Consider the following 27,628-nt stretch of genomic DNA (forward strand, 5'->3'; position numbering starts at 1 on the left):
ATTACCCCCTAAACCGCCGCTCCCGGAGCCCACCGCCACTATAATAAATATGTTAACCCCTATCCTATAATAAATATGTTAACCCCTAAACCGCTGCTCCCGGAGCCCACCACCACCTACATTATACCTATTAACCCCTATCCTGCTTCCCCTATACCGTCGCCACCTATAATAAAGTTATTAACCCCTATCCTGTGGATCCCGGACCTTGCCGCAACTAAATAAATAGTTTAACCCCTAAACCGTCGCTCCCGGACCCCGCTGCAACCCTATATTAAACTTATTAACCCCTAATCTGCCCCCCCTACACCGTTGCCACCTATAATAAATTTATTAAACCCTATCCTTTCCCCTACACCGCCGCCACTGTAATAAAATTATTAACCCCTAAACCTAAGTCTAACACTAACACCCCCCTAACTTAAATATTAATTAAATAAATCTAAATAATATTTCTCTTATTAACTAAATTAATCCTATTTAAAACTAAATACCTTTAAAATATACCCTAATATTGCTACAATATAAATAATAATTACATTGTAGCTATCTTAGGATTTATTTTTATTTTACAGGCATCTTTCATTTTATTTTAACTAGGTACAATAGCTATTAAATAGTTATTAACTATTTAATAGCTACCTAGCTAAAATAAAGAGAAATTTACCTGTAAAATAAAAACTAACCTAAGTTACAATTACACCTAACACTACACTATACTTTAATAAATTATTCATATTTAAAACTAAATACTTACCTGTAAAATAAACCCTAAGATAGCTACAATATAATTAATAATTACATTGTAGCTATTTTAGGATTTATATTTATTTTACAGGTAACTTTGTATTTATTTTAGCTAGTTAGAATAGTTATTAAATAGTTATTAACTATTTAATAACTACCTAGCTAAAGAAATACAAAATTACCTGTAAAATAAATCCTATTGTACCCTGTTAAAATAAATTGAAAGTTGCCTGTAAAATAAAAATAAATCCTAAGATAGCTGCAATATAATTATTATTTATATTGTAGCTATATTAGGGTTTATTTTAAAGGTAAGTATTTAGTTTTAAATAGGATTAACTTAGTTAATAAGAGAAATATTATTTAGATTTATTTAATATTTAAGTTAGGGGGGTGTTAGGGTTAGTGTTAGACTTAGGTTTAGGGGTTAATAATTTTTTTACAGTGGCGGCGGTGTAGAGTGGGGCAGAATAGGGGTTAATACATTTATTGTAGGGGGGCAGATTAGGGGTTAATAAGTTTAATATAGGTTGCGGCGGGGTCCGGGAGTGGCGGTTTAGGGGTTAAACTATTTAGTTGCAGCGAGGTCCGGGATCCACAGGATAGGGGTTAATAACTTTATTATAGGTGGCGGCGATATAGGGGGGTCAGGATAGGGGTTACTAGGTATAATGTAGGTGGCGGCGGTTTAGGGGTTAATACATTTATAAGAGTTGCGGCGGGGTCTAGGAGCGGCAGTTTAGGGGTTAATAACTTTCAGTTGCGGGGGGGCTCCAGGGGCGCCGGTATAGGGGGTAGAACAGTGTAGTTAGTGTGGGTGCTTAGTGACAGGGGTATCAATAAAGCTGTCAAAAAGCCGAAGAGCAGCGAGATCGGATGAGTGATAACTCTCACAGTCCGCTGCTCATCGCCCCGTACTTGGTGCGTGGCTTTTTGACAGCTTTTTTGATAACTTAGGTGAAATTTTGCAGGTCCGCGGCGGCGATGGTAGGTGAGCTTAGGCGGGCGTACTGAACCGGCCAAGGCAGGTAAAGTAGACGGCTTGATAACTACCCCCCATAGTCTCCAGTACATGTCTCATAATGCACAAATGAACCAACGTGATAGATATTGATTAAATTATGTGTGTGTGTGTATGTATGTATGTATGTATGTATGTGAAAAAATATATATATATATATCTCTCAAAATAACAGTATTGCACTCTTCTGAAAGCTTGTCATCTTATAAATGTATAGTTAGTCCAATAAAAAAGTATCATTGCTCAATGCAATACTCTTGTTATTTTGATATTTAAATCTCTGGACTAACACGGCTACTCCAATCAACATGTGTATATATATATGCTCTTGCGCTCTCACTTTCTCTCCCTCTATCTCTCTCTCTCTTTCAATACAATTTTGTTAAAAGGCATTCTATTGTTTTAGCTAACTTTTTGTTAGGACAGTCAAAGTTGGTTATTCTTAAAAGTAGAAAATGTGTGTTTAGTTTATTAGTAGCATCTAGAGTACACATCCATTATCGATTTTAGAAGATGATTCATGATTTAGAATCGTTTAAATCTAAGTGGAGCATAGGAAATGTAATTTGTGATATTGAAAATTAAAATGTAATTATGCATTTGTGAAAAAAAATAAAAAAAAATATTGTTTTTATGTAATATGTAAAATATTGTAAAATTATTTTAAAAGTCAAGTCTCTCTCTCTCTTTCTTTCTTTCTTTCTTTCTTTCTTTCTTTCTTTCTTTCTTTCTTTCTTTCTTTCTTTCTTTCTTTCTCTCTCTCTCTCTCTCTCTCTCTCTCTCTCTCTCTCTCTCTCTCTCTCTCTCTCTCTCTTTCTTTCTTTCTTTCTTTCTTTCTTTCTTTCTTTCTTTCTTTCTTTCTTTCTTTCTTTCTTTCTTTCTTTCTTTCTTTCTTTCTTTCTTTCTTTCTTTCTTTCTTTCTTTCTTTCTTTCTTTCTCTCTCTCTCTCTCTCTCTCTCTTTTTCTTTCTCTCTCTCTCTTTTTCTTTCTCTCTCTTTCTTTCTTTCTTTCTTTCTTTCTTTCTTTCTTTCTTTCTTTCTTTCTTTCTTTCTCTCTCTCTCTCTCTCTCTCTCTCTCTCTCTCTCTCTCTCTCTCTCTCTCTTTCTTTCTTTCTTTCTTTCTTTCTCTCTTTCTTTCTTTCTTTCTTTCTTTCTTTCTTTCTTTCTTTCTCTTTCTTTCTTTCTCTTTTTCTCTCTCTCTCTCTCTTTTTCTCTCTCTCCATGCCATCACCAGACCTCTGTTTCTTACACTCTTTGCTACCTCTGAGGTGGTGTATTGAAATTACCTTAAACACATTAGGAATAAAACATCTAAGATCCGTAGATAGAAGACTGTCCTGTAGGATGCATAATTATTTATCTATTCAACTTTATTTTTATTTTTTTTCATATTTAAATTCATTTAAGCAGCTTAATAAAACCTATCTTTAAATTGCATACTATAAACAATAAAGATAGAGAAAATGGGAATACATGTAATTAAAAAGCAAACAAGCAATAACTGTTAACAGATTATACAAAAGAAATGTAACTTTGACATTGCTTTCAAAATGAGTAGCTGGCAACCGTTCAATTTAGTAACATTATTGTGAAAATAATTTTAAATGGTGTTGATATCTCATGATACAACATGTAATCCCTTTTGTGCTGGAGGGGCCTTCCACGCTTTGCTTTTAAATGCTCTTCAAAACCCTCTGGCAGTTTGAGGATTAATAAAGTATACACATCATAATCAATTTATGGTTGCTGAAGACTATTAACTCTTCATAATACTTTCTCAGTTTGTTTAAATCTGATATGGGCATATATTATAGTTTAGGACTTTCTATTAATAATGGAGCTCCGTTTAAGAGACTATATTCCTACGGTTGATGCCAGGCAAAAGAGAGATTTAAAACCATATACATAATGCATTACAATATGCAGCAATTACTACAACTAAAAATTATTGTTATTAGTAGTAGTATTGCTATAAATAACTTCCTTTCAACTATTTTGGAACATTTTTGTGTGTTTTTACATTACACTAAACTGTCTTAGAAAAACACACATTGATTTATATTATATTTTCTACTCCTTTTTTTCTTTCACCTTAGTCTTATTTTATGGAGAGCTTTGGGAAATGTAAAGGCCCACATGAATTATAAGGCGAGCAGACCAGCTTCATACGGCACCGGATTCTGTCTGTTAACCGTATGTATCATTGTATGCTGAGAGTGTAAAGTCCACCCTTCTCTCGTGTGACCAATTGTGAGAAAAGGGCCTGTCATCAGACCGTTGCTGCTTACACTCTTCGCCATCTCTGAGGCGGTGGAGAGAAATCACCCTGAGCTTGATCACGCATGAGCGAACCTGCCTCGCAAGGGCTCTGGAGCAGTTTATACTACTTCATACATGGAGCCCAAAGTGTCACACTAGAATTGATTTTTAAGCTTAACTCTTTGTCATTTGAACATTTTTTAAGGAACTTTGAGTGACCTGTAAGTCATACACTAAATATTTAATCAAAGGAGCATTAAAGAAATATTAGAGACCTCTTACTTTTGTGTAAACTTTATGTGCCTGCCTCAGGTTCCTTAAGGGCCCAAAAATAAAATCTGTATCATGCAATTGTTGAAAATCAACAGCTGGTTTAGGCAATTTTAAGCATTTTGAAAACATTATGGGCTAGATTGCAAGTGGCATGGTGTGTGTGTGTGTGTATATGTGTGTGTATATATATATATATATATATATATATATATATATATATATATATATATATATATATATATATATATATATATATATTTATTATTATTTATTTATTTTTTCCACAATTGCGAAAACTCTGCTAGAGTTAAGCTTTTTGCTCTAGTCCGGTTGCATTCGTATTACAAGTTCCAAAAAAAATTATTTTACGCAGGTGGTAACCCGAATAGCACAAAAATCCTAACTTAAGTTTCCGTGTGCATGTATTCCCCCATAGAAATCAATGGAGAAAAAAAAACACCCGAGATCGCACAAACATAATCATATTTTTACATTTCCCATAGAAGTCTAGAGAAAAAAAAACACACATCGCGCAAACAAAGAAGCATATTCACATTAGCAAATGTGAAATATTTACAGTAAATACTTAGTTAAAATCTTTATTAAATATGAATATTGCATATATATGTTTTTACATCTGGTCATTTACTTAATGGCAAAGGGCTCTAATGCACTTATAAATATGTCCATATATGTGAACATATATATTTGTGTTTATATATGTGTGTGTGTATGTATGTGTATGTGTATGTGTGTATATATATATATATATATATATATATATGTACACACACACAGGGTGCAAAGTCAGAAATTTCAAATACAAGTTCAAGCAATGACTGCACTCACTGGATTTAAATGCGAACCCCAAAACGTTGCCGTGCAATAAATAGCACCTTATTTATTCAAATCCAGTAAATGCAGTCCATGCTTGTACATTTATTTATTTATTTATTTATATATATATATATATATATATATATATATATATATATATATATATATATATATATATACAAATAAATATTTAGCAATGTATTTATTTATTTTCATTTTTTCAATCTTTAGTCATCACTTTCTAATACACAGATAACAAGTGAAAAAGATACAGAGTGCAAAACACAATGAACCAAACCAAAGTCTGCTAAATATCTAGGGTCCTTGTTCTCCTTGTTTCCGCGAGAGCCTTTAGGTTTGCCAGAAACAGCAGTTATAAAGCAGCGGACTAAAGAGTGCTGCTCCACAACTTGTCCGCTGCCTCTGAGGCTGCGGTTTTCAATCCACCCGATTCTATCTGATCGGGCTGATTGACACCCCCTGCTAGCAGCCGATTGGTGAACAGCTTGTGCAGCAATAAATGCCGACAGCATATGCTGTTGGCATTCAGCGATGTCTGTCGGACATGATACGCTACAGCGTATCATGTCAGACAGCCATTAGTAAATCTACCCCCTAGTCTCACATTTTGAAGTAGAAATTAATTACGGTTCATAGAAGACCCTGAAGGTTTCATGTGGTCCACAGCCATCATCTGTTACATACTCCTTTATAGTAATAAATTATATCACAACATTTGTGGAATCATCAGTCATTATCTATTCTTGAAACTGATGATAAACTTAGAGGAATTGTAAACAAATGATGCTCTTTTGTATCCAGAAAAGCCAAAACCTTGGAGAATACTTTATCTCCATCCATGCTGCCAGGGCATAAAAAACAAATTGGTTATCTCTGAAACCAGTTTTTTTTCAAGTGCAACAGCATGAGATGTAAGTCATGTTCATATGCCATTTTTGGTACTGAATTAATTTCAAAAGTAACCGGTAAAGTGTATCAAATGCGTCAGCACTCTACGTGCAATTCTTGTTTTGCAGTTTACCTTTTGTCCTGCAGGGGTTGTGACAAGCAGTATGTAGGTTTAACCACAAGAGCTGTCAAGGATCAGTTTCTAGAACATCTAAGAGCTATAGATGACCCCCTGTCCACTACACCCATCTCCCTGCATTTCAAACGTGAACATAATGCTAATAGTTCACTTTTGGCATTTCAGTGTATACAAGTCATTCCCAGACACCCCAGAGGGGGAAATAGAGAAGAGATCCTAAGACAACGAGAAGTCTTTTTGATTTTTCATCTAGATTCACGAATGCCAAAAGTATTGAACTCTGAGTGGGATGTCAAACTTTTTGTATAGACATCACTGACCTTTTTAGTAATTATAGGGTGTGATAACACATTTAATTACTTTTCAGTAAGAGTTTGCTTTTAAATTTAGTGTTCCTTTAAATACTAATCTTGCAACTTTGCACTTTACCATAGAATCATGAATGGGGTGATCATCTTAGTATTCTAATAATTTCATTATTTGCTAACAGTATGTTTTAGGGTAATATAAAGTATAAGCAAATTTAAGAATATCCCGTTTATTTGCTGATGGCAAGTTATGTTTATGTTTAGGTTTAAGTTTTTGAATCTATGTATTTAAGAGTATTTAATCCATTCTAGTATTCAAAAAATGGTTACTCCCACCCCCCACGTATGTTAAACAGGTGCATAGTATGTTAACCAGCTTTATGAGAAATGAGTACCTGTTTGTGTGCTTTTTGATAAGCAGGGGGAGGAGTTTTACATACTATAAATCAAGAGAGGTGTCATTTGTCTAGTAGTGGTCATCGAGGAAGTAAATTTGTAATACTTACGAAACATGTTTGACCATTTTTTGTACCCAGATCTGCGGATGCCTTATTATATTTTGCTTTTCAACATATGAGAGTCTATTGAGTCTGCTGGATTTTTTCCTGGGTGCTGCCTTTCGTTTTGGATATGTAATAGTACAAGTTATTTAAAGATAGAAAGTGTCTACGAAGCTTCATAAAAATAAGAGAGAAAAAAAAAAACATATCATAGGGTAATAAACAAATGAACAAATAGGACATCTACTGCAATAAAGTGTTTTTAGTAACTGTATATCTCAAATAATCTATTCTCCATTACATTCCTAACGAAAGGGGAGAATGCTATATTTTTACTTGCAGTATGTTCACTGTGCTATAATATAGTTCTTCCAACTGGTCCATCAATTGTTAATGTTATTTTTCCATTATGATCGTATGATGTATTTGTGATTTCCATTCTGATACTGTTGGGGCTTTTTTGTTTCCAATATCTTCAGAAGAATAAGTAATTATTTATTTCTATGTTAAATACTTTGACGGCTTTTTTTTTTCTAACACCCAAGATCTCATATCTTTGAGCCCTTATAACTTTTTTGTGCATTTTTTTTATTTTTTAGTAGACCGTATTAATATGGGTATAAGTGTAACTCTGAAATTGCGGTTAGGATTGAAGCATAAATGGCTACTAAAAAAGGCTTGCAAAAACACGATATTGCTTGCCCAAAACAGTTTTGCGTCTCACTTGTAATCTAGCCCCTATGCCTTTTGTGTATATAGAAAATTGTTTTAATGTCTCTCGTTTTTATTTTTATTTTTTATTTTTTATTCTACAAATGAAAACAAATGTTTTCATTTTTTTTTACAAAATGCTGCATATTGCCTAAACCAGCTTTCTGGTTTACACTATTTTGAAGAAATCCTAGGGTACATCTTCTTTTTCTTTTTGGCCTCTCCAGGAAGCATAGGGAAATTATATTTTGCAGACAAAAGCAAGAGATAACATCACTAAAATATTATAAAAGAAAAAAAACACTCGTACCAAAAATACCCTTGCACTGATTAGCCAATATAAATAATTTTTGATTTGTTAATAACTTTTAAGATGCAACTCATCTGCAGACATTTTTGCCAATGGGAAGAACTGAGAACTGTTGAGAAAAACAAGCGTAAACAAAACAGTAATACACATTTTAGCTGACTGTTTGCTCATCTCATTATTCCTCATGCTATCTCAGTTAGTTGTGCAGAAATGATACATCTGTGTGTAACATTCTTCCTAGCAAAACCTATGTTTTGTAACCTTTTGCCATGTCCAGAAACACTGGCCATTAATACCCAAAAGAAAAGCAAATCCTGTCTGCTTTATTCTAAATAGATTATGCACTTGCTGCTGCAGAAATAAAGACCAGTGGCTATGTCAAGCTTGCAGATGTTTTTTTTAATATCTGTGACACCTATAGACAAGAAGGCATGATAAGATTTCTAGACCCCTTCTGATTACCTGAACATATCAGATCCATTTTCAAGATTTTTTTTCATCAACGAAACCTACATATTTGAAATTTGAACATATTTATTTACTGGAGGCTCATCGTCTTCACATCTTACTATTTTGGCTTTTAAACATATTGATAATATTTTGCCTGAAAATAAGAGACCAAAATGCAAATCCTGTAAACTAGATTCTCAAAATGCTTCAAATCAAATAGCTGGTTTAGACTATTTACTTTTAAGGCTTTCTAGAGAGCATGGATCAAGCACAATTTTTACACAAAGGTTTAAGGGGACATTGTACTTTTAATTTTTCTCTGCTTTAATTTATCCCCAATAATCCATTTAACTACTGGAATATATTAATTTGTTTACATACCACTCCATTATGCTGATATATATATAGCTGCTTGTCATTGAAACCACCAAGAATAGTGAAAACATGAATACTTTTATTATTATCTAAAGAAAGGATATGCAAACAAGAGACAGCAGCAGCCTATTGGGAAACAAGAGAGAGATTCTAAACTCTTCTTCTTTCTTAAAATGATTTCCATTTAAATATGTAATAGTTTTAATGATCAAAGACAGCTATTTCATATACAACAATAACAATAAAGGAACACATATCCATATATTTTATACTCTGCAGCTGGTTTAACAAGCCATTGAAAATATATTAAGGACATCAATGTTACAATACAGTGTCCTTTTAAGTAAAAGCAGTTTAAATTAAAACCAGTACCTATGTTGTGTACTTCCTATTAATATTGGTTAATGAGATCAACTCCCACAGCTCTGTTGGTCGAGATGAAAACACCTATACAAGCCTGAAAGTAAAACCTAGGTTTATTAACAGGTACATATGTGAAAAAAACACATAAATATAATAGAATTTGTAATGATGTCTTTTAGCTCTAGGTATATGTATTGTACAGTAGCTTGTCAACCATAAATCGGCATCCGACATTTATATTTGACTTTTTTTTTACTCACAAGAATATTAGATTTTTGGGATTAGTCCCTAATATGGTTTAGCTTCTATCACTTCTTCTTGGTGCTTGTTCCACTAATTTAGTACTTGGTATCTAAAATAGTACTTCCTTACATTTTCCTTTATCCAGATATTCTTAAGCTTCTGTGCTTTCATGTTTCCTCCTTTGAAATATGCTTCCTACTACTGTACTGTTATGCATCTATTGAACGGTTTTTCATTTTATTTAATATATTTTATTTGTGCTGCATAAATATTGTCTGTAGTTCTATACAGGAATAAGCCGTAAAAGCAAAACATGTATACAAAAATATTTTTAGTTTTATGCTCTTTTATATATTAAAACATGAATAATTACTATAAGAATTATACATATTATATACCTTAACATACTAAAATTGAATGTTTAACAATTTGTTCTACAATGTTTTTTTTTTTAATACTCTGGCCCTTTTTGACAATGTAACACTTAATAGGGTTAAGTAAGGGCTGGGTCATTTGAGTTTAGGTTTATGCTGGATGCATGAGATCCGCAGTGCATTACAACATCATGATAGTCTGTCGTACACAAGAGTAGCATTGAGTTAAATTAACTACACAGCTAATGCAATACCAAATGTACTCACATACTTTCCAAGCCACTGTAATATTGTGCACCTTTTTTCAATGTGATAAAACAGTAATAAAACTTCTTAGTGTGAGTGGGCTGTAAGTATCAGATACCTACATTTCATTTTTTTGTTCCACCTTTGACACATGTATTATGGTCAAATCATGTAGGCCAATTGCACTAGTCAGAATGCTACAACTAAAAAAATTAAATTGTACTTTGCCACTTAATATTTATGTTGGCTTTTAATGATGTAATTATTTGTTGGATTATTCCTTCTCTTCCTCAAGAGAAGTAACCTGAAGAAGAAAAATATTTTTAGATGTTTAAAAAAAAATAAATACTACTAATTATTTAAAGGGATACTAAAATCAAATTTGAAGCAACTTTCTCATTTACTCCTATTATCAAAATTTCTTCATCTTCTTTATTTGAAAAAACAGAAATATAAGCTTAAGAGCCGGCCTATTTTTGGTTCAAAACCTGGATACTGCTTACTGATTGGTGGCTACATTTATCCACCAATCGGCAAGCGCTACCCTGGTGCTGGACCAAAAGTGGCTGGTTCTTAAGCTTAGATTCCTGCTTTTTCAAATAAAGATACCAAGAGAACAAAGACAAATTGATAGTAGGAGTAAATAAGAAAGTTGCTTAAAATTGCATGCTCTATCTGAATCAGGAAAGAAAAAAAATGTGGGTTTAGTGCCCCTTTAATATAATTAATTATAGCCAGCAGGCAGCATATAAATGTTACTGGGAAGAAACCTACTCATGATATCATCTTAGAAATGCTATTAGTTTTGAACTCCGAGTATGACTGGCTTACTCTGAGCCTTGTACTGTTGTATTGTGTGTGTGTGTTGGGGGGGATGGGGTTTGAAGACTCTTTAAAATTCAATGTTTTTGACCAAGAATATATTTATTTAAAAAGATTCAGGACTATTATAAAGTGAGGAAGGTATAAAGGTGTTTTAAAATAGGGTCTAAAACTCTAAGCGGGCATATTATTTAATTTTTGTTTTTGAGGTGCTTTCAACATTAGTTGGTTCAATTGCTTTGAAATTTGGCAGTTTTGTAGGAACCCTTAGTGACTACAACTGTTAAGAACTTAAATTGGATTGGTTGAGTAATTTTGGATAGGTGTTGCATTTACTCTTCAGTGTTAAGATATAAAGAAATGATTTACCTAACATACGGCAAACACACCTTTGTCTTTGTGAAACTTGGCATACAGATTGAAGGTGTTAGCTAGAAATGCTGAAGCAATTGCTGTGATATAAAGTTGCCTTAGTTTACACATGCTCTACAGAGAATAAATCCAACATGCTCAATTAGGGCATAATGATCTAAAACTCTCCGCTCAGGCAAGTTGATCTTAGATGTCTTGTCAGTACTGTAAGGACCCCCAAAGATTTTTAGAAATGGAAAGTTTAGCTTGAGCTTAGCTATGCATGGTTCTGGCGGTGAAGGAGAGACACATTACCATATAAGATGTAAACAATATTCCAAATATTTTGTGCGAGCTCTCAATATGCTCTGCAACACACGCATAAAAAAGTCCAGCACTCACTCACAAGCTCTCAGCTAGGATTAAAAGCAAAACTGGAAGAGTTAGTTATTGCATTTGGCCAAATGGGACAAGCTCGGGTACCACGTCAAGGTCTCTTCCAAGTACCTGAGTCCCTAATACAGCCACACAACTGCAGCCACACACACAAATGCAGGCTGATAATCAAAGAAACTGGGAACAAGTCAGGATTCACAGACTTCTGTAATCACCCTGTTTTGCTTATGCCCAGGGTGATTACATAAGTCTGTGAACCCTATTTGTTCCCAGTTTGTTTGATTAATAACCTGCATTTGTGTGTGTGGCTGCAGTTGTGTGGCTGTATTAGGGACTCAGGTACTTGGAAGAGACCTTGACGTGGTACCTGAGCTTGTTCCATTTGGCCAAATCTGGTAACTAACTCTTCCAGTTTTGCTTTTAATCCTAGCTGAGAGCTTGTGAGCTAGTGCTGGACATTTTTATGTGTTGCAGTGTCTGTTTCTGTAATTCCCCCTTTGTACCTGCACCCAGGCAGGCCGGGGTTAACTGCCTGTGACTCTGTAAATGGTGTAGCTTTATGTGAGTGCTATAGCAACCAAAGCTGAGCCTGTTTATGGGTCATGGGATGTGTCCGATCTGGATGTGCTGTCCTTTCTCCTTGTTTTGCTTATTTCAATATGCTGGCAAGCTTTTTAATTATCAGGCCCTTAACGTTTCCCTATAGCTTCCCACAAGTTGATCATTTTATAATATTCGAATGAATAATTTTGTGTAAGGGGTTGGCTGCTCCCAGAAAATGTAGTTAATGTTGTGAAAACTGTACAGTAAATGGAGATTTTATTATCTTTATTTATAGTACGTTATAAATAGTGCTGTTGTATCTATTGGCACATTACAAATATAGAGATGACAGTGAAGGCAGACTGAGACCGACTCTACCATCCTGTTTCCTACATAGTTTGGAGTGAGCCCTAATTGTAGGCCATGCTCTGTTGGGGATGGGAAGTCTCTGATTTGAAGAATTTGACTGGATAAAAAGATAGGTGGAATGCTTCTGTAAGTTATCTACATACATGAATATGTATTAAATAATCATGCTTAAAAATATCACCTCAACACAACATGGATAGTATAATATGCTGGGGAGTAAAATCAGTAATAAATCAAAATAATTATCCACACCACATCCAGTTAATAATGAATACTTTTAATTTCTAGGGGCCACATGTACGAAGCATTATAAGCTGTTCCGGGTCCATTGCGGGGCAGGTTTGCAGATGTGAGCCTGCTTCCCACAATGTAAGAAGCAGTGGTCATTAAGCCACTGCTTCTTACATTCTTCACCACCACTGAGATTGCGAAGAGAAATCACCTATAACTCGCTCACTCTGGGTGATTAACATATCAATAGAGCAAGAGAAAAGACAGGCATCGGAGTGTATAATGATGCATATGGGCCAGTGGACAAGCGTATCCACTGCCCATATGTAGCAAAGGGGTGCAGACACCTTCGCAAGTTGAGAAGCTTGTCCACAATATGGTTAATATATTAGGCCCTAAGTGCTATTCTTATCCAATATATCAGCTCCATATTGAGGCCTTTATCAGGATGATAAAACCAATGTAGAAAATAAGGATAGACCCTAAAGCTGATATCTCAGGGAAAACGGATTATCTATCTAATTATCTTTCTGTATCTATCTATCTTTATCTATCTATAATTATATTATATTAAATAGTTTTGTTGTTTATTTGTTTTTTGCATTTTGTTTACTTTTCTTGTAGGATTCCATGATCAATTATTCCTATAGCTTTAAGTCTCTGAATTATAAGTTAATTCCCTGCCCCTATGATTTGATTAATAATATCTGCTTATGTACATACAAATACATGTGTAACCTTGACAAGAGGCCTATTTCTAAAAAAAATTGTTTGATACTTTTGTAACAGTATAATGAATCTTCTAGATGTGGTGGAGAGATTTCCTTAATGTCCATTTCATGATGAATCATGAAACATTTAAATTGATTTTATTTGCACTCTCGAAATTAAGCCGTTCAATACTGAACACTATGTTGCAGATGAGGTCATACGAATGATTTATAAAGTCACATAATATCTGTATTTCTCACTCACTATTTCTGCAGCTAATCCTTCTCTGACTTTTTTTGCCTTATTTTATTTCCTGCTTAACTTGCCTAATTTTATAGCTGCTGAAATAATTACTTCCTTACCTCTGCAGATAATAACGTGATAGCACCATTAATATTTTATTCATATTTCCGATATATACCATTTTTTTTTTCAAGTCAGATATACTGTAATGTTGTTTTGTGGGGGTTTTTTGCATTGTATTATAACATTTTGTTGAAGCTAATTGCTTAGTTTTATATGGATTATTCACAATACTGTAGTATGTTATCAACTAAGAAACAACTTTTATTTCCTTTTAAATTGTTTGCTATATGTAATATAAGCGATAATGACATTTTTATTTATATATTTTTTTCTTTTCATTAGGAAGATAAAGTAAAATAGGTTTAAACATGTATTAACACAATTGGCTGATAAAAACCACCTCTATATTGTTATTGTTCACATATATATATAAAAATATTTACAGAATAAACAAATCTACTATGAAAATCAGGCTAGATACTATTGCTCGGCCCCCAGAGCTATGACCGCAGCTTCATAAATGGGACCCCATGTGTCATGTTTATGCTCCACAGAAATCTAAACAAGGAAATGTTAATTCTGTTGTTTATGGGTGCATTTTATATAGATCAACACTTAAACACTGCACTGCAAAAGTTTTGAATACAATATACATTTTCTGAATTATTTTAATACTTTCATTTAGTTTGAGATCCTTGGCAGAATGGGTTTCAGGTCTACTTTGCAGTGGCCTAAATGATAGCAATGAGCTTGTGCTTTGAGCTAATCAATCACTCTGTAGAATGTTGCAAGATTAGATCATTTTCATCATACATAAGTACTACACCCTCACCAGAGACTATGGAAGAATCACAAGTTTCATATTTACATAAATATCATGTGTAAAGAACAATTTGTATATTCTAAAGAATGACCTTGTTTTCTAGACTTACATATAGGAGCATTTTGTTGACATATGTGGAAACCTTTGGATATTTATGTAGTTTATCTAGACCTTTTTTTTTTCTTTTAACAATAGTCACAATTTAAAACTACATAATCTTTTGTAGATAATTAATTTGATAAGTCTGCATAAAGGATTAATGTATCACTTTGCTTCATTCTAGCTTTTAAGTATATATACTTCTAGTTAAAAAGACTGAGCTTTGTTCAAATGAATCAGGGAATCCAATGTAAGATCTGTGAAGATTTATTGATTGCTGCTATAAAATTGTGAAATGTTGAGAACAGTATGGTTTTAATGTACATCATATAGCTTTTATTGTTTAAACTAATGCTGAGTTGTTTCATTGAGAGTCAGTGTCAAACTGATCACATTTTGTCTGCATGATAAACAAGGTATTTCACATTTTACAAATGTTCATGCAGATCTTAATAAATATTTGTATCAAATAATATTTATCAGCCGATTGGATGAAAACTAAAACTATTAAGATTAAGAACTATTTTGATTTTTTTTTTTTTTTTTTTTAAAGCTGGAAAATATAATATGTATGTTAAGAATTCTGAAGGAAAATAGTAAAGATAGAACTGTCATGACAAAAAAATCTCAATGGTTCTGTTTACACTTTTAAATGTGGCTATTACACTTGTGTTAAAACCATTAATTTATCGAGCTATGGTAAATACACACTAGAAGCTGTGTATAACTTTTTATATAAATGAAAGAAATAAAAAAAAAATGTGTCTGTGTGTATAATATATTGTCCTGTATTTATGAATAAGTAGTTTTGACAAGGTACCCAAGCAGAGAACATGTCCACCTATGTTTGCTGCTGTTTTGGGCTCGATTTATCAAGCACTTACGGCTGCAAGTTCTCACAAGAACTTGCTCGCCGTGATTTATCAAGCAGCAGTCACCAGACCGCTGCTTCCCTAAGCTCTTCGCCACCTCTAAGGTGGCGAAATTCAATCTCCTCGGTCGGGTCCGACCGAGGAGATTGACAGCTCCTGCCCGCGAGTGATTGGCTGTGCGCGGGCAGGGGGCGGGATTGCACGCTCGTGTGCAATGGTGAATACCTGCGGGTAATTTCGCCTTGCCACAGGCAAGCTGAGGCATACATGTACGCCTCAGCGTTAATAAATCTAGCCCTTAATCCAATCCCATGCTCATTAATCCAGCTGGATCAGGCTGGGATAGTTTACCTCTGTGGTGGAAAATGTATGAACTGAACACAAATTATGTGTCTGTATGTATGTAGATTGAAAGGAATATCATAGTCAAACACATGCATGAATGCATTTTTTTTATTTATTTAAAATCAGCTTTATTTATGTAAATAAATTGAATCAGTACAATAATGACTAAATATACAAAGAAAAAGACATGTATACATTTGGTTGTTTGTACATACAAAGAGAAGCTGATATAGATCAAATTGAAAAGATACATATAAAACTGTATAATAACTGTGGTTTTCAATGTATATAACTTTAAAGCCAGAAAAAGAAATAGAACTTTTTCCCAATCACTGCATTTTATGTTAAGGTTAAGTGAGTGTGGTTGGTTAATGTTGAAACTCTTCATATATGAAGGCTTCAACTATGAATAATTGTTTGTGTTGCATATAAGCATATTCTTCTTATTCTAGTATTCGGTAGAATTTACTATACCATTGAGTCAGTGTGAGTGTTTCTCTGCTCTTCCATTTTTGGGCAATAAGGGACTTCATACTGTTACTAACTAGAAATATTAATTTATTTTTGTATGTTGGAAGTTTATGAGGTATATTGTTAAGTAGCCATAGTAGTGGGTCTAGTGGTAAATCTACATTTAGCATTTTAGAGGTAGCCTTTATAATGATTTCCCAACATGTTTGAATAAGGGGGCAATTCCACCATATATGTCCCATGGTGCCTAATTAATTTTCGCATCTCCAGCATTTATCGCTTGCAGATGCAAATAATTTATTTATTCTAGAGGGTGTCAGGTACCATCGTTGGATGATTTTTAAGTTGGTATCGATAATTTTGCTAGAGGAGGAGACTTTAGTTACATTAGAGAATATACGAGTCATGTCAAATTGTGATATTTTGGTATTTAGCTCGTCAGACCATCAGTCAATGAAGTAAGGGGAGTATCCTGGGGTGCGGATTGTAGTAGTGAGTATACTAGTGAAATAGTACATAGAGATTCATAAGGAGTCATAGGGCGTAGTATATTTTTTCTGTCTGGGCGTTTTAGAATATAAGAGTGGCATTGATGTAGAAAAATTCAATTCGAGAAGATGGAAAAACCATCCTCCAGCAGCCTAGTTCTTGAAAAAAAGTGCTTGTTTGTTACCTAGTTGGTAACTCATGATTGCTCTATGGAGTGATTTATGTTTTGAGTTCCCCCAATCTTGTCCTGGTGAAAAGTCTGTTGTCTGTGAGAGGAGTAAGTGGGGAGAATCTGGTTGAGAGGAAAGGATTCTCTGATAATGCCTTATCCCATATCCTGTATGATTCCTGAATTATGAAATTATTTTTGATTGTCTAATTACTGAGTTTTCTTGCCAGCAAAAGACTCTGTGTGTTGTATTTATGATGTCATGCTCTAATCTTACCCACTTTTTATGTTTATAGTTTATGAACCAGTCAATTGTACGCTGAAGAAAAGTGGCTTTCCTGTAATTTTTAAACTGGGCACCCCTAGCCCCCCATCTTTAATAGGTGTACACATTAGGTGTTTATTCTCGCTTTGTGCTTATCCCAATTGAATTCAAATATTCTGTTTTGAAGTACAAACTTAATAGGCAGGGGGATTGAAAGAGTTTGTAGGACATTCATTTTAATTTAATTAATTCTACCTAACCATAAAATATTCTTTGATCTCCACGATGACATATTTGCTATTAGTGTATTTTGTAGGGGTAAGTAATAAGCCTTAAATAGGTCTTGTGTTTTAGGGGTGAGGTGTATCCCTATATTTCAAAGAAGAATATTGAATGCAGAACGGGCTCATATTGGTAATTTGAGATAGGAGATTGTCATTGCATTTTACTGCCAAAAGTTCTGATTTTGATTTATTGATTAAGTAGTTAGAGTTCATTTGAAATGTAACCAATTCAGCTAGTAAAGAGGGAATGGATTGTTTAAACTGGGTTCGTTAGACAGAATATGATGTCATCTGCGTATAGTAGGAGTTTATGATTTGTATCTTGGATTTGTATTCCCTGGATATCTGCATTGGAACGCACGGCAGTAGCGAGAGCTTCAACCACGCATGCGAATATTAGTGGCAACAGGGGACACCCCTGTCTGGTGCCATTTGTTATGGTGAATGAATTGGAAGTTATCCCATTACCTCTTATTTTGTTGGAAGGGAAGGTATACAACGCCATTGTTTTAGAAATTAAAGTATCTCCTAATCGAAATTTGTAAAGGATTTCATGAAGAAAGTGCCAGCAGACGCGATCAAAGGCTTTTCCACATCCGCAGACACTATCACAATGGGGGTTTGTGTGGATTGGGCATGATGTATTAGATGTGTTGCTCTGACTGTGTTGTATTTGGCTTCTCTAGATAGGATGAACCCCACTTGGTCACTATCGATAATATGTGGGAGAATCAAATTGAGTTTATTGGCTAAAATCTTTGAGTATATCTTAAGATCAATGTTAAGTAATGATATCGGTCTGAAATTAGATGCAATATCTGGAGTTTTACCTGGTTTTGGGAGAACAACTGTGTGCTTCCAAAGCAGTCCTTGAGAAGGGGGATATCTTTACTTATTGAATTGAACATTGACAGCATGTACGGGGATAGAATATCTTTGAATGTTTTATAATACTGATCGGAAAACCCATCTGGACCTGGGCCTTTATTAGAAGGGAGATTTTTAATTACCTCCAATAGTTCCTCTTGTGAAATCTGTTTGCATGAATGCATTTTTTTATTTGAAATAAACATTTTTTGCAATATACTTCTAGCAAAATGTATTACTGTTTCAAGAACATATTTACATATGCTGCTTCTGCTCAGAGCTTTGATGGCATCTATCACAGCAGTGATGATTGAATTTGTATCATATAAATCACTACAAGCTCTCTGAGAAGGTGCAATGTTTGAATGTGAGCTCACTAGATTGGTGTGTCATAGTTCCTTGAAATAGTAATAATTTATATATGAAGCATTTTCGTTAATATAAGTTTACTGCAAAAATGAAATGTTTTTAATCAAAATTAAAATACTCTCATGCATGTTTCAGTTTTGACAATGATGTCGCTTTTTAAGGGACATAAAACACTTTGAGATTGTAATATAAAATGCTTAGTTATAGTAACACAGCTTTGCAATATACTATATTTCCCCCAATTTTTCTGTAATTTTAATCTGAAAATTTGATTTTCCAGTTTTGAAAAATGAAAGAGCCCATAAATACAGACTGTATGTATTGAGCTAATAATAACCTTAGGCAGGTGATAAGCATAATGTAAATTTTTAATATACATATTTATAAAATCCAATCCAATCCAAGAAAATACAAACACAAAAAAATATATATCTTAAAGCAATATGGTTCCAATTAAAAAGTCTATCCACAGGTGATTAATAGTCATCTTGTCTGCAAAAGAAAAAAAGGACTTATGGTGCAGTATCTTCCAACGAGCACACTACTCACATCATGCATCAGGTGAACAAGGGTATGTGACGGTTCCACACTGCTCATTATTGGTCTGGTACTTCTTTGTCTCCCGTGAGCTATTAGCATGTAGTTCTATCATATACTGAACTCCACTGTCTACAAAGTAATGCCTTTACAATCATGACAAACTTAGAAACAACAAGCCACTACACGTTCCCAATACGATCACGTGATCAGTTATGCCCCTACTGTATGTTCAGTATTGCAAACCGCAGGCAGATGTCAATGTAAAGAAAGGCACATCTGGAGATGAATGCTCACTGCCCAAATATAAGAGCTTTAGAGTATAGGCATTACATTGCAGACACTGGAGTTCAGTATACATTTTCTTGGCTTGGATTGTATTTTATAAAAATGTATAATTGTGCTTATCACCTGTCTGAGCTTACTATTAACGCAATATATATGATTAGTCCATATCTATTTGTTTAATATCTTACATTGGGACAAATGAGAAATTTTGTATTGCTTAGACAGGGTATTATAAAGCTTATACATCTGCACTTTTTTGGGGGTTTTTTAAGAATATTTCTAAGTCTTCATAAACCTAACCTTGCCACATATCTCTTTCACTTTTGTGGTTGTCTGTTATAATTTCTGCTAAAGCCAAACAAAGGATATTTTGTTAACGTTAATGATAGTGGCAAATCTTGTCGTCTGTAGTCTTAAAGGGCCACTAAACCCAAAGTCTTTCTTTCATGATTCAGATAGAAAATAGAAATTTAAACAACTATACAATTTACTTCTATTATTTATTTTGCTTCATTTTTTAGATATCCTTAGTTGAAGAAAAAGCAATGCATATGGTGAGCCAATCACACGAGGCTTCTATGTGCAGCAACCAATCAGCAGCTACTGAGCATATCTAGATATGCTTTTCAGCAAAGAATATCAAGAGAATAAAACAAATTAGATAATATAAGTAAATTAGAAAGATTTTTAAAATTGCATTCTCTTTCTAAATAATGAAAGAAAAAATGTGTGTTTCATGTCCCTTTAAATCCAGAGTGTCTCTTCTAAAAAAAAAAAGTGATGGATGGAATTTGACCTCTGATGAGCAACTGCAGCAAACAAGGTGTTAATGTGTTCTTTCTAATAACATAAACACTCCACTTTTATGTTAATCTGTTGGAAGACTGCAGAAAAATATTGTAGTTACATGTTGTTTACTGTCCTTTTTATTGTCTTCTCGATACATCCAGTTGTTTATAGTCTTAAACATTAATTTATGTTTATAAACTTATATTTTTATCAGAAAATAAAATATCTAATAAACAGCATTTTTTTATTATATATTTGTAACTTTAATTTCTAGAGACATCTTGGTAAATGTGCTTCTTTAAATCACAAATTCCAAAAGTCCAACTTGAAATATATACGAACAATAACTCTTCAATCTTTAACTCAAGGTCAGGAGATATTTTTTTCTAATAAGATACCTGTTTTTTTCCCCATCTTGCTTTAGCCTTTTCATACAGGCCACTTTTCAGTGTCATGTTGATATACAATGTCTGACCCACAATAATTCAGTAAATATCTGTCCTTTATCTAATCTGAGGTTTTTCAATTTCCAATATAATCAGCTGAATGTTATGGCCAGATAAAAAATAAGAAAGTTATGTTATTTTACAAGATGATTTTAACCAAACATAAATGCCATTTAGTTTGCATCCATTTAAATAGATTTTTTTTAATGCTAGTAAATATAGAATTTATATATTTGTAGTGGACAACTGTAATATTGACTAATCTTTTCTGTGAATATTTGTGCATTCAATCGAAAAAAGTAAATTGACCATTATTATGAGCTGTTTTATGCAAATATTTGAAGACGTGCACAGTTGTTAAATATGCATAATAAACTCCAAAAATATTAAACACGCTTTTAAAAAAGGCAAATACACAATGCAGCTAATTGTTGAAACAAAGCGGATTTCTATCTAAACATTCATCACTTTAATAACATTTCAGTTTAATATACAATTATTTTAATGGAATGTTTGTAAGTAAAAGTACAAGACTAAATATTTTCAAAATCTTTTCATTGCAAATGTCATAACTATTTACACTAAATTTATAAAAGATGTCTGTAGTTAACAAGTATTAAAAAATGTAAAGATCTCATATCATGCTGGGATAGCATTAGTAACAACATACAATGTTACAAATTACTATACTTAAAAAGCACTTAGATCACAAATACAAACATTAACCACATTTAAAATGCAAAATCTTATCTGCATACCTTTTTAATTTTCTCTCTAATTCATTTAATATGTATACCTTTTTTTTTTTCAATTTTCAAATACAAAAAGCTTTATTTTCTTCTAAACATAATGATGGGAGCTATATTATTATTGTAAAAAGTATATCAATGGGCTGTGTTCTGCATTATTTCAACTTTTATGAATGTCAAAATTAAAGGTATTTAAAACCGCTGGGCAAGATACATTAGCATAGATATCTGTTGTTTGTCCTCCGGTACCAACAGCACTTTTAATAAATTGCTGCTTCACATTTTCTAACAATGTGGTGCTATATTCGAGCACAGGTATTCTTTAACTCTGTAACTGAAGTGGTGTGCATTCCATTAGTGATGTTGCCGACTTTTAGACAGCTGTATTCTGTTGTGTGCTTCAGGTTAGTGTGCATGATACAGAGTGGGAGTTTTTACATTTTTGCAGCGGCTGCATTGCTCTGTCTTATTCATGTGGCCATTTTTATATATGCTATGTAACTTTCAAACTGTGTCTAAAAACTGCAAAAACGTAAACCTCCTTCTCGGTATTAGTGGGTGCTAACTAACTCGAAGTGCCCGATTTCAGCTGTCAAAAAGCTGGTGATAGTACTGATATGTGAATGTTCAACTCTTTTGTTACAGGGTGCAAGAATATGTGATCTCCAAGATGGTGAAGCCCAGTATGAAAATTTGGCACTTCAACAACCAGCATCTGTAAAGGGTTAAGATAAGGGAACAGCTCTGAAGAGAGCTGCAGACACAGGTGGAAAAACCATAGCATGGTGAGTAGTAACCATCCTGATTACGTTGTGTCTAGCAATTTAAGTTACCTTTTATGGTTCAGACAGCATGCAGTTTTAAGATTTACTTTCTGATTTACTTCTTTAGTGGGAGCTAGCTGGTGATGTATTATTATTACCAGTTATTTGTAGAGCGCCAACAGATTCCGTAGTGCTATAAACATAGGCGCAGTACAACAAAACATTTATAGGGATCAGATGGGTAGAGGGCCCTGCCAAGAGTCACACTTTTGTAGTCAACTCTTAAGGTGATCTACAAACAGCTGGACTCTTACGCTTACATGCTAAGGGGGTCAAGGGGATAGCAATGGAGGAAAGGAACTGGTATAAAGAAAGGTTAGTGTAGGTTGTATGCATCCCTGAACAGTCAAGTCTTTAGGGAGCGCTTGAAGCTTTCAAAGCTAGGGGAGAGTCTTGTGGAGCGAGGCAGAGAGTTCCACAAGATGGGAACCAGTTTGGAGAAGTCCTGTAAACGGGAATGTGAGGAGGTAGCTCTCTTTCTCTCTTTCTCTTTCTTTCTCTCTCTTTCTCTCTCTCTCTCTCTTTCTCTTTCTCTCTCTCTCATCCATTCTCTCTCTCATTCATTCATCCATTCTCTCTCTCCCTTATTGCCTCTTTATGCATAATTTTTTGAATTTGGATGGGATCCATTCAAGAAAGCAACTTCTGGCTTGCAAAATATTATACTATCCACAAATAACATAATAAGAAATAAAGTTGAGCTGGAGTGAATTTGAACCAACACAACTTAAAGGGATGCTAAACCCATTTATTTTCTTTCATGATTCAGAAAGAGCATGCAATTCTAAGCAACTTTCTAATTTACATCTATTATCAATTGTTCCTTGTTCTCTTAGTATATTTATGTGAAAAAGCAAGAATGTTAGCATAGGAGCTGACCCATTTTTGGCTCAGCACCTGGATAGCATCTGCTGATTGGTGGCTACATTTAGCCACCAATCAGCAAGCGCTACCCAGGTGCTGAACCAAAGATGGGTCGACTTATAAGCTTTCATTCCTACTTTTTCAAATAAAGATGCCAAGAGAATGAAGAAAAATTGATAATAGGAATAAATTAGAAAGTTGTTTCAAATTGCATGTTCTATATCTGAATCATGAACAAGAATAAAATGTGTGTTTCATATCCCATCAAGTTTGCATGATTTAGCAACACATGGATGTGCAAAAGTATAAAGATTACAACAGATTGATCCTGATGACAAAAGTAGCACTGACTTTGATTCGGGTTAACAGGAGCAAGCACTTACAACACTGCATTTATATTACTGCCAATGACCCCCTTTACTTTGCGCCGTGGGCTTGGCCTGATATGACCCAGTGAGGCTTACACAAATAAATTTAAATAACGCCATGCAGAACACTTCTTACTGGGTCAACACAATCATTTGCCAGATGTCAATCAGACTTGTTACTTTAGAATAGCACATCAGCCTCTGCCTTTACTTTTTCTATCTATTGATACTTACCCTCCTAACTATACTATACAGCCATATCCATTGAGAGAGTACTCACTCAACCATGCTTTTGATAATCCAATTGTGTTGTCGTTCAAAAATAATCTACATTGATTGGTTAAAATCAATGTCCCTCAAGATCCAATCCTGTAGCACTTTTTGTGTGTGACCATCAGACTGTTTAATGACCTGCCCCTTCACACACTGCGGTAGATAAAGCTGTATCCCTAGCAACCATACTCTACTCACGCCCCAGTGTTGAGAGCGCGTAACAACCACGTCATTTTGATCACAACGGCCGCAATCTACCAGCAGTGCCTTCGGGATCTACTGGTAGATCCCAATCTACCTATTGGCCACCCCTGTTATAAAGCATTTGCTTGATTTTAACTGACTTCAAACCAACTTTAAAGGGACATTAAATATTAATATAGCATATTTAATAATATGTTGTAAAGCAACTTTGCAATATAATTTCATTATTTATTTTGTGTCCTTTTCCTGTAATTTAATTCTGTATTTTGTTGGCTTTTCAAATCCCTGTTAAAAATGGACTGCAATCCACACAGTCATTGGCTGCACACTCTAGTGACCTATTTATAATTGTCCTTAGCATAAAAAGAAACCTAAGATACAATTTGACCCCGCCCACTGCTTCATGGACATTAAAATGTTACCCTTGTTTTTTCAATATTTAAACAACAAACATTTAAAAAATTACATGTATGTATTCTTATCAGCCTAATCTTTGATCTGAATAAATCATTATATCAATGATGTGCTTAGTGTTTGATGTCCTTTTAAGGTATTCAAAGATTTACCAGTTTCTAAAAGTCAATTAAAACTGACAGATGAAGCACATAGAATTGATCTGGATGGCATAATAGATGAGTCAGTTGGCTCTGTAAATAAAGCAACCAATCTAATATATGTATTTAATCATCATTAGAATGAGTTTACCACACTATAGGGGATGTGTTTTTGTACTTAATTACCCTAGAAATAATTGTAATTTGTATAGATTTAAACACAAATCTTATTGTAAAAATGGATGGGAAGCAAAAAAAAAATAAAATTAGTATTTCAAGAGTATGCATATTAAAAGCACTATTGTAAGCCATAGTAACCTGGGTTTCTCAAGTCAGTGCAAAGCCAGTTTGAACCAACGTGAACATAAGTCTGTTGTAACAGATGATTATAAAACTGACTGACTTTTAGTAGGTAGCTCACTTACAGATTTTTATTTAAGTCTGCTATTTCACCTAAGTTTAAAGAAGTCGTTAACCAGATTGCTCCAAGTTGGACCTTTTGTGAACTGACCCTTTTGTTTTATATACTGTGTATTTGTGAGGAGATAATGAGGCCTATTTATCATAGGTCTTGCGGACCTGATCCGACAGTGCGGATCAGGTCCGCAAAACCTCGCTGAATGCGGAGAGCAATACGCTCTCCGTATTCAGCATTGCACCAGCAGCTCACAAGAGCTGCTGGTGCAACGCCGCCCCCTGCAGACTCTCGGCCAATCAGCAGTCAAGTGTCAATCAACCCGATCATACTCGATCGGGTTGAATTCCGGTGATTACTATCCTCCTCATCAGAGCAGGCGGACAGGGTTATGGAGCAGCGGTCTTTAGACTGCTGCTACATAAATGCTGTTTCTGGCTAACCTGCAGGCTCTCCAGAATCCCAGGGCATCAAGCTTCGTATGGAACTTGATAGATAGGCCCCACTGAATAATCTGCTGTGTGCTGGAGCGCCTACATCAGTTTTACCTTGAATCTTGGCCAAGATGTTGCTATTTAGAGGACGAGTTAGAATTGTAAAGGGCCATGTAACTTTCTTAGTGACAGTGCCTACTTTTTTCTTCAATAAAAAATAGTTGTGTCTAGTCACTTGTCTCCAGAAGGAAACATATTTAGACCTATATAGGATCTACTTAAGAAAGACAAGTGAAACCAGCAAGGAATTCCTCTTCATTTAAACTAAAATCACATTGTAAGATGCAAGGAAAACAATGTGCTTATTTATTTACATACACATTCCTTGTTACCTTACATGTATCATGTGGATGCAGATACATTTTTGTTGAGGAAATATATCTAAGTGTTGCTTTGTATGGCAACCTTTCTAAAATGCAATGGATTGATTTAAACTTTCCACCCTGTAAGTGTCTCACCCTCTAGACCGCTACAGGCATGAATTATTATTTTTTTATATATATTTTTTGTGTGTGTGTGTGTGGGGAGAGATAAAAAAAGCACTATTTGTAATAACATTGATAGATACATCAAACCTAATTTCTCATGCTGCACCTCATTTAAAATGAGTGACTCTTTGGCATCTAAAGAATTAAGTGTGGCAAAATGTAATGGGGTATGGGCATATGTCCCTTCTTGACCCATTCTATAATCATGGCAAAATACAATTTTGCATTGTTAAATTTACTCTCAAATATTTGCTAGGTCTATTCTTCCTTTAAAGATATATGAAACCCAACATTGTTTTTTCCATATTCAAATAGAGCATACAATTTTAAACTACTTTCAAATTTAATAATGTTATCAAATGTGATTCATTCTCTTGGTATCCTTTGTTGAAAAAGCTGCAGTGCACTACTGGGAGCCAGAAGAATACATTTTGTGAGCTAATGAAAATATATGTGCAGCCACCAATCAGCAGTTAGCTTCTTGTAGTGCATTGCTGCTCTTGAGTCTACCTAGGTGTGCTCTTCAACAAAGGATAACAAGATAACAAAGCAAATATGATAATAGGAGTAAATAGGAAAGTTGTTTAAAATTGCATGCTCTATCTGAATCATGAAAGAAACATTTTGACTTTACTGTCCTTTTTAAGCTTTTGAGATTTGTCTACATACACAACAGGACTTATTTATTTACTTTTAGTTTTGGTGGGATGCGTTTTTTTATAAAGTGTTTGTTTCTGGTTATTTATTTGAAATGTTATTTTATTAATTTATCAGTCCAAAATCTCTGAAAAATCTCTTAACTGAACTGTCCATTAAAAGGCCATGGAAAGCCCAAATAATTTCCTTGTATATCTAATGCAGAATATTTTTTAAATGTGTCACAATCCTTTTTCCAATGTCCCAATGCTAAATAAACTTACTTTTTCTTTTCAGGCTTGTGGAGTCTTATCCCTGTCCTTCAATGAGCACAAATACAGCTGTGGGAGCTATTCCTGTCATCAAATTCGCACTAATACAGTAGTATGAATTGTGCACATGCATTTTCTGCAAATTTAAATTTAATGTTTTTTTTTTTTTTTTTGGTTCAACAAAATAAAAATGCTGAATTTTATTTCTTTGAAATCCAGAAAAAAAAATCATTTGGGCTTTTCCTGTTCAATTTATTTATTTTTGGGCTGGGAGGGAAGATGCAATAGTATTTGTTTAACATGAAAATATTTCTGTGACCAATATAACATGATCTTTTGTCGTTCACAAATCTGATGTGTATGAGTAAATTCAAAATTTAGTAAAACAAGAATTAAAAAAAATATATATATACTTTGGACCTGATGTGTTATACTGGAGTACCGCAAACATGACAATATTTAATTAAAAAAAACTGTAAATAAATATATAAAACCACATAGTAGTTTACTCTTAATTTCACATTGGCTTTAAAATTATTCAAACTAGTGTGTTGATGATAGAATCATAAGAAAAATATAGT

The 27,628-nt window shown here is 34.0% G+C and overlaps 1 protein-coding gene across 1 annotated transcript in view; it reads left to right on the forward strand.

Annotated features, from left to right (window-relative positions):
- Positions 1-27,543, forward strand: part of PCDH9 (protocadherin 9) — a 64,348-nt gene extending 36,805 nt beyond the window's left edge. The window contains exon 2 of the mRNA XM_053707938.1: positions 27,073-27,543. Within this exon, the coding sequence (XP_053563913.1) occupies positions 27,073-27,165 (93 nt within the window). The 3' untranslated portion in view covers positions 27,166-27,543. The remainder of the gene's footprint in view (positions 1-27,072) is intronic.
- Positions 27,544-27,628: the final 85 nt, after the last annotated feature.

Source organism: Bombina bombina, chromosome 3 (genome assembly GCF_027579735.1).
Source record: "Bombina bombina isolate aBomBom1 chromosome 3, aBomBom1.pri, whole genome shotgun sequence".
In the NCBI taxonomy this organism is placed as follows: Eukaryota; Metazoa; Chordata; class Amphibia; order Anura; family Bombinatoridae; genus Bombina; species Bombina bombina.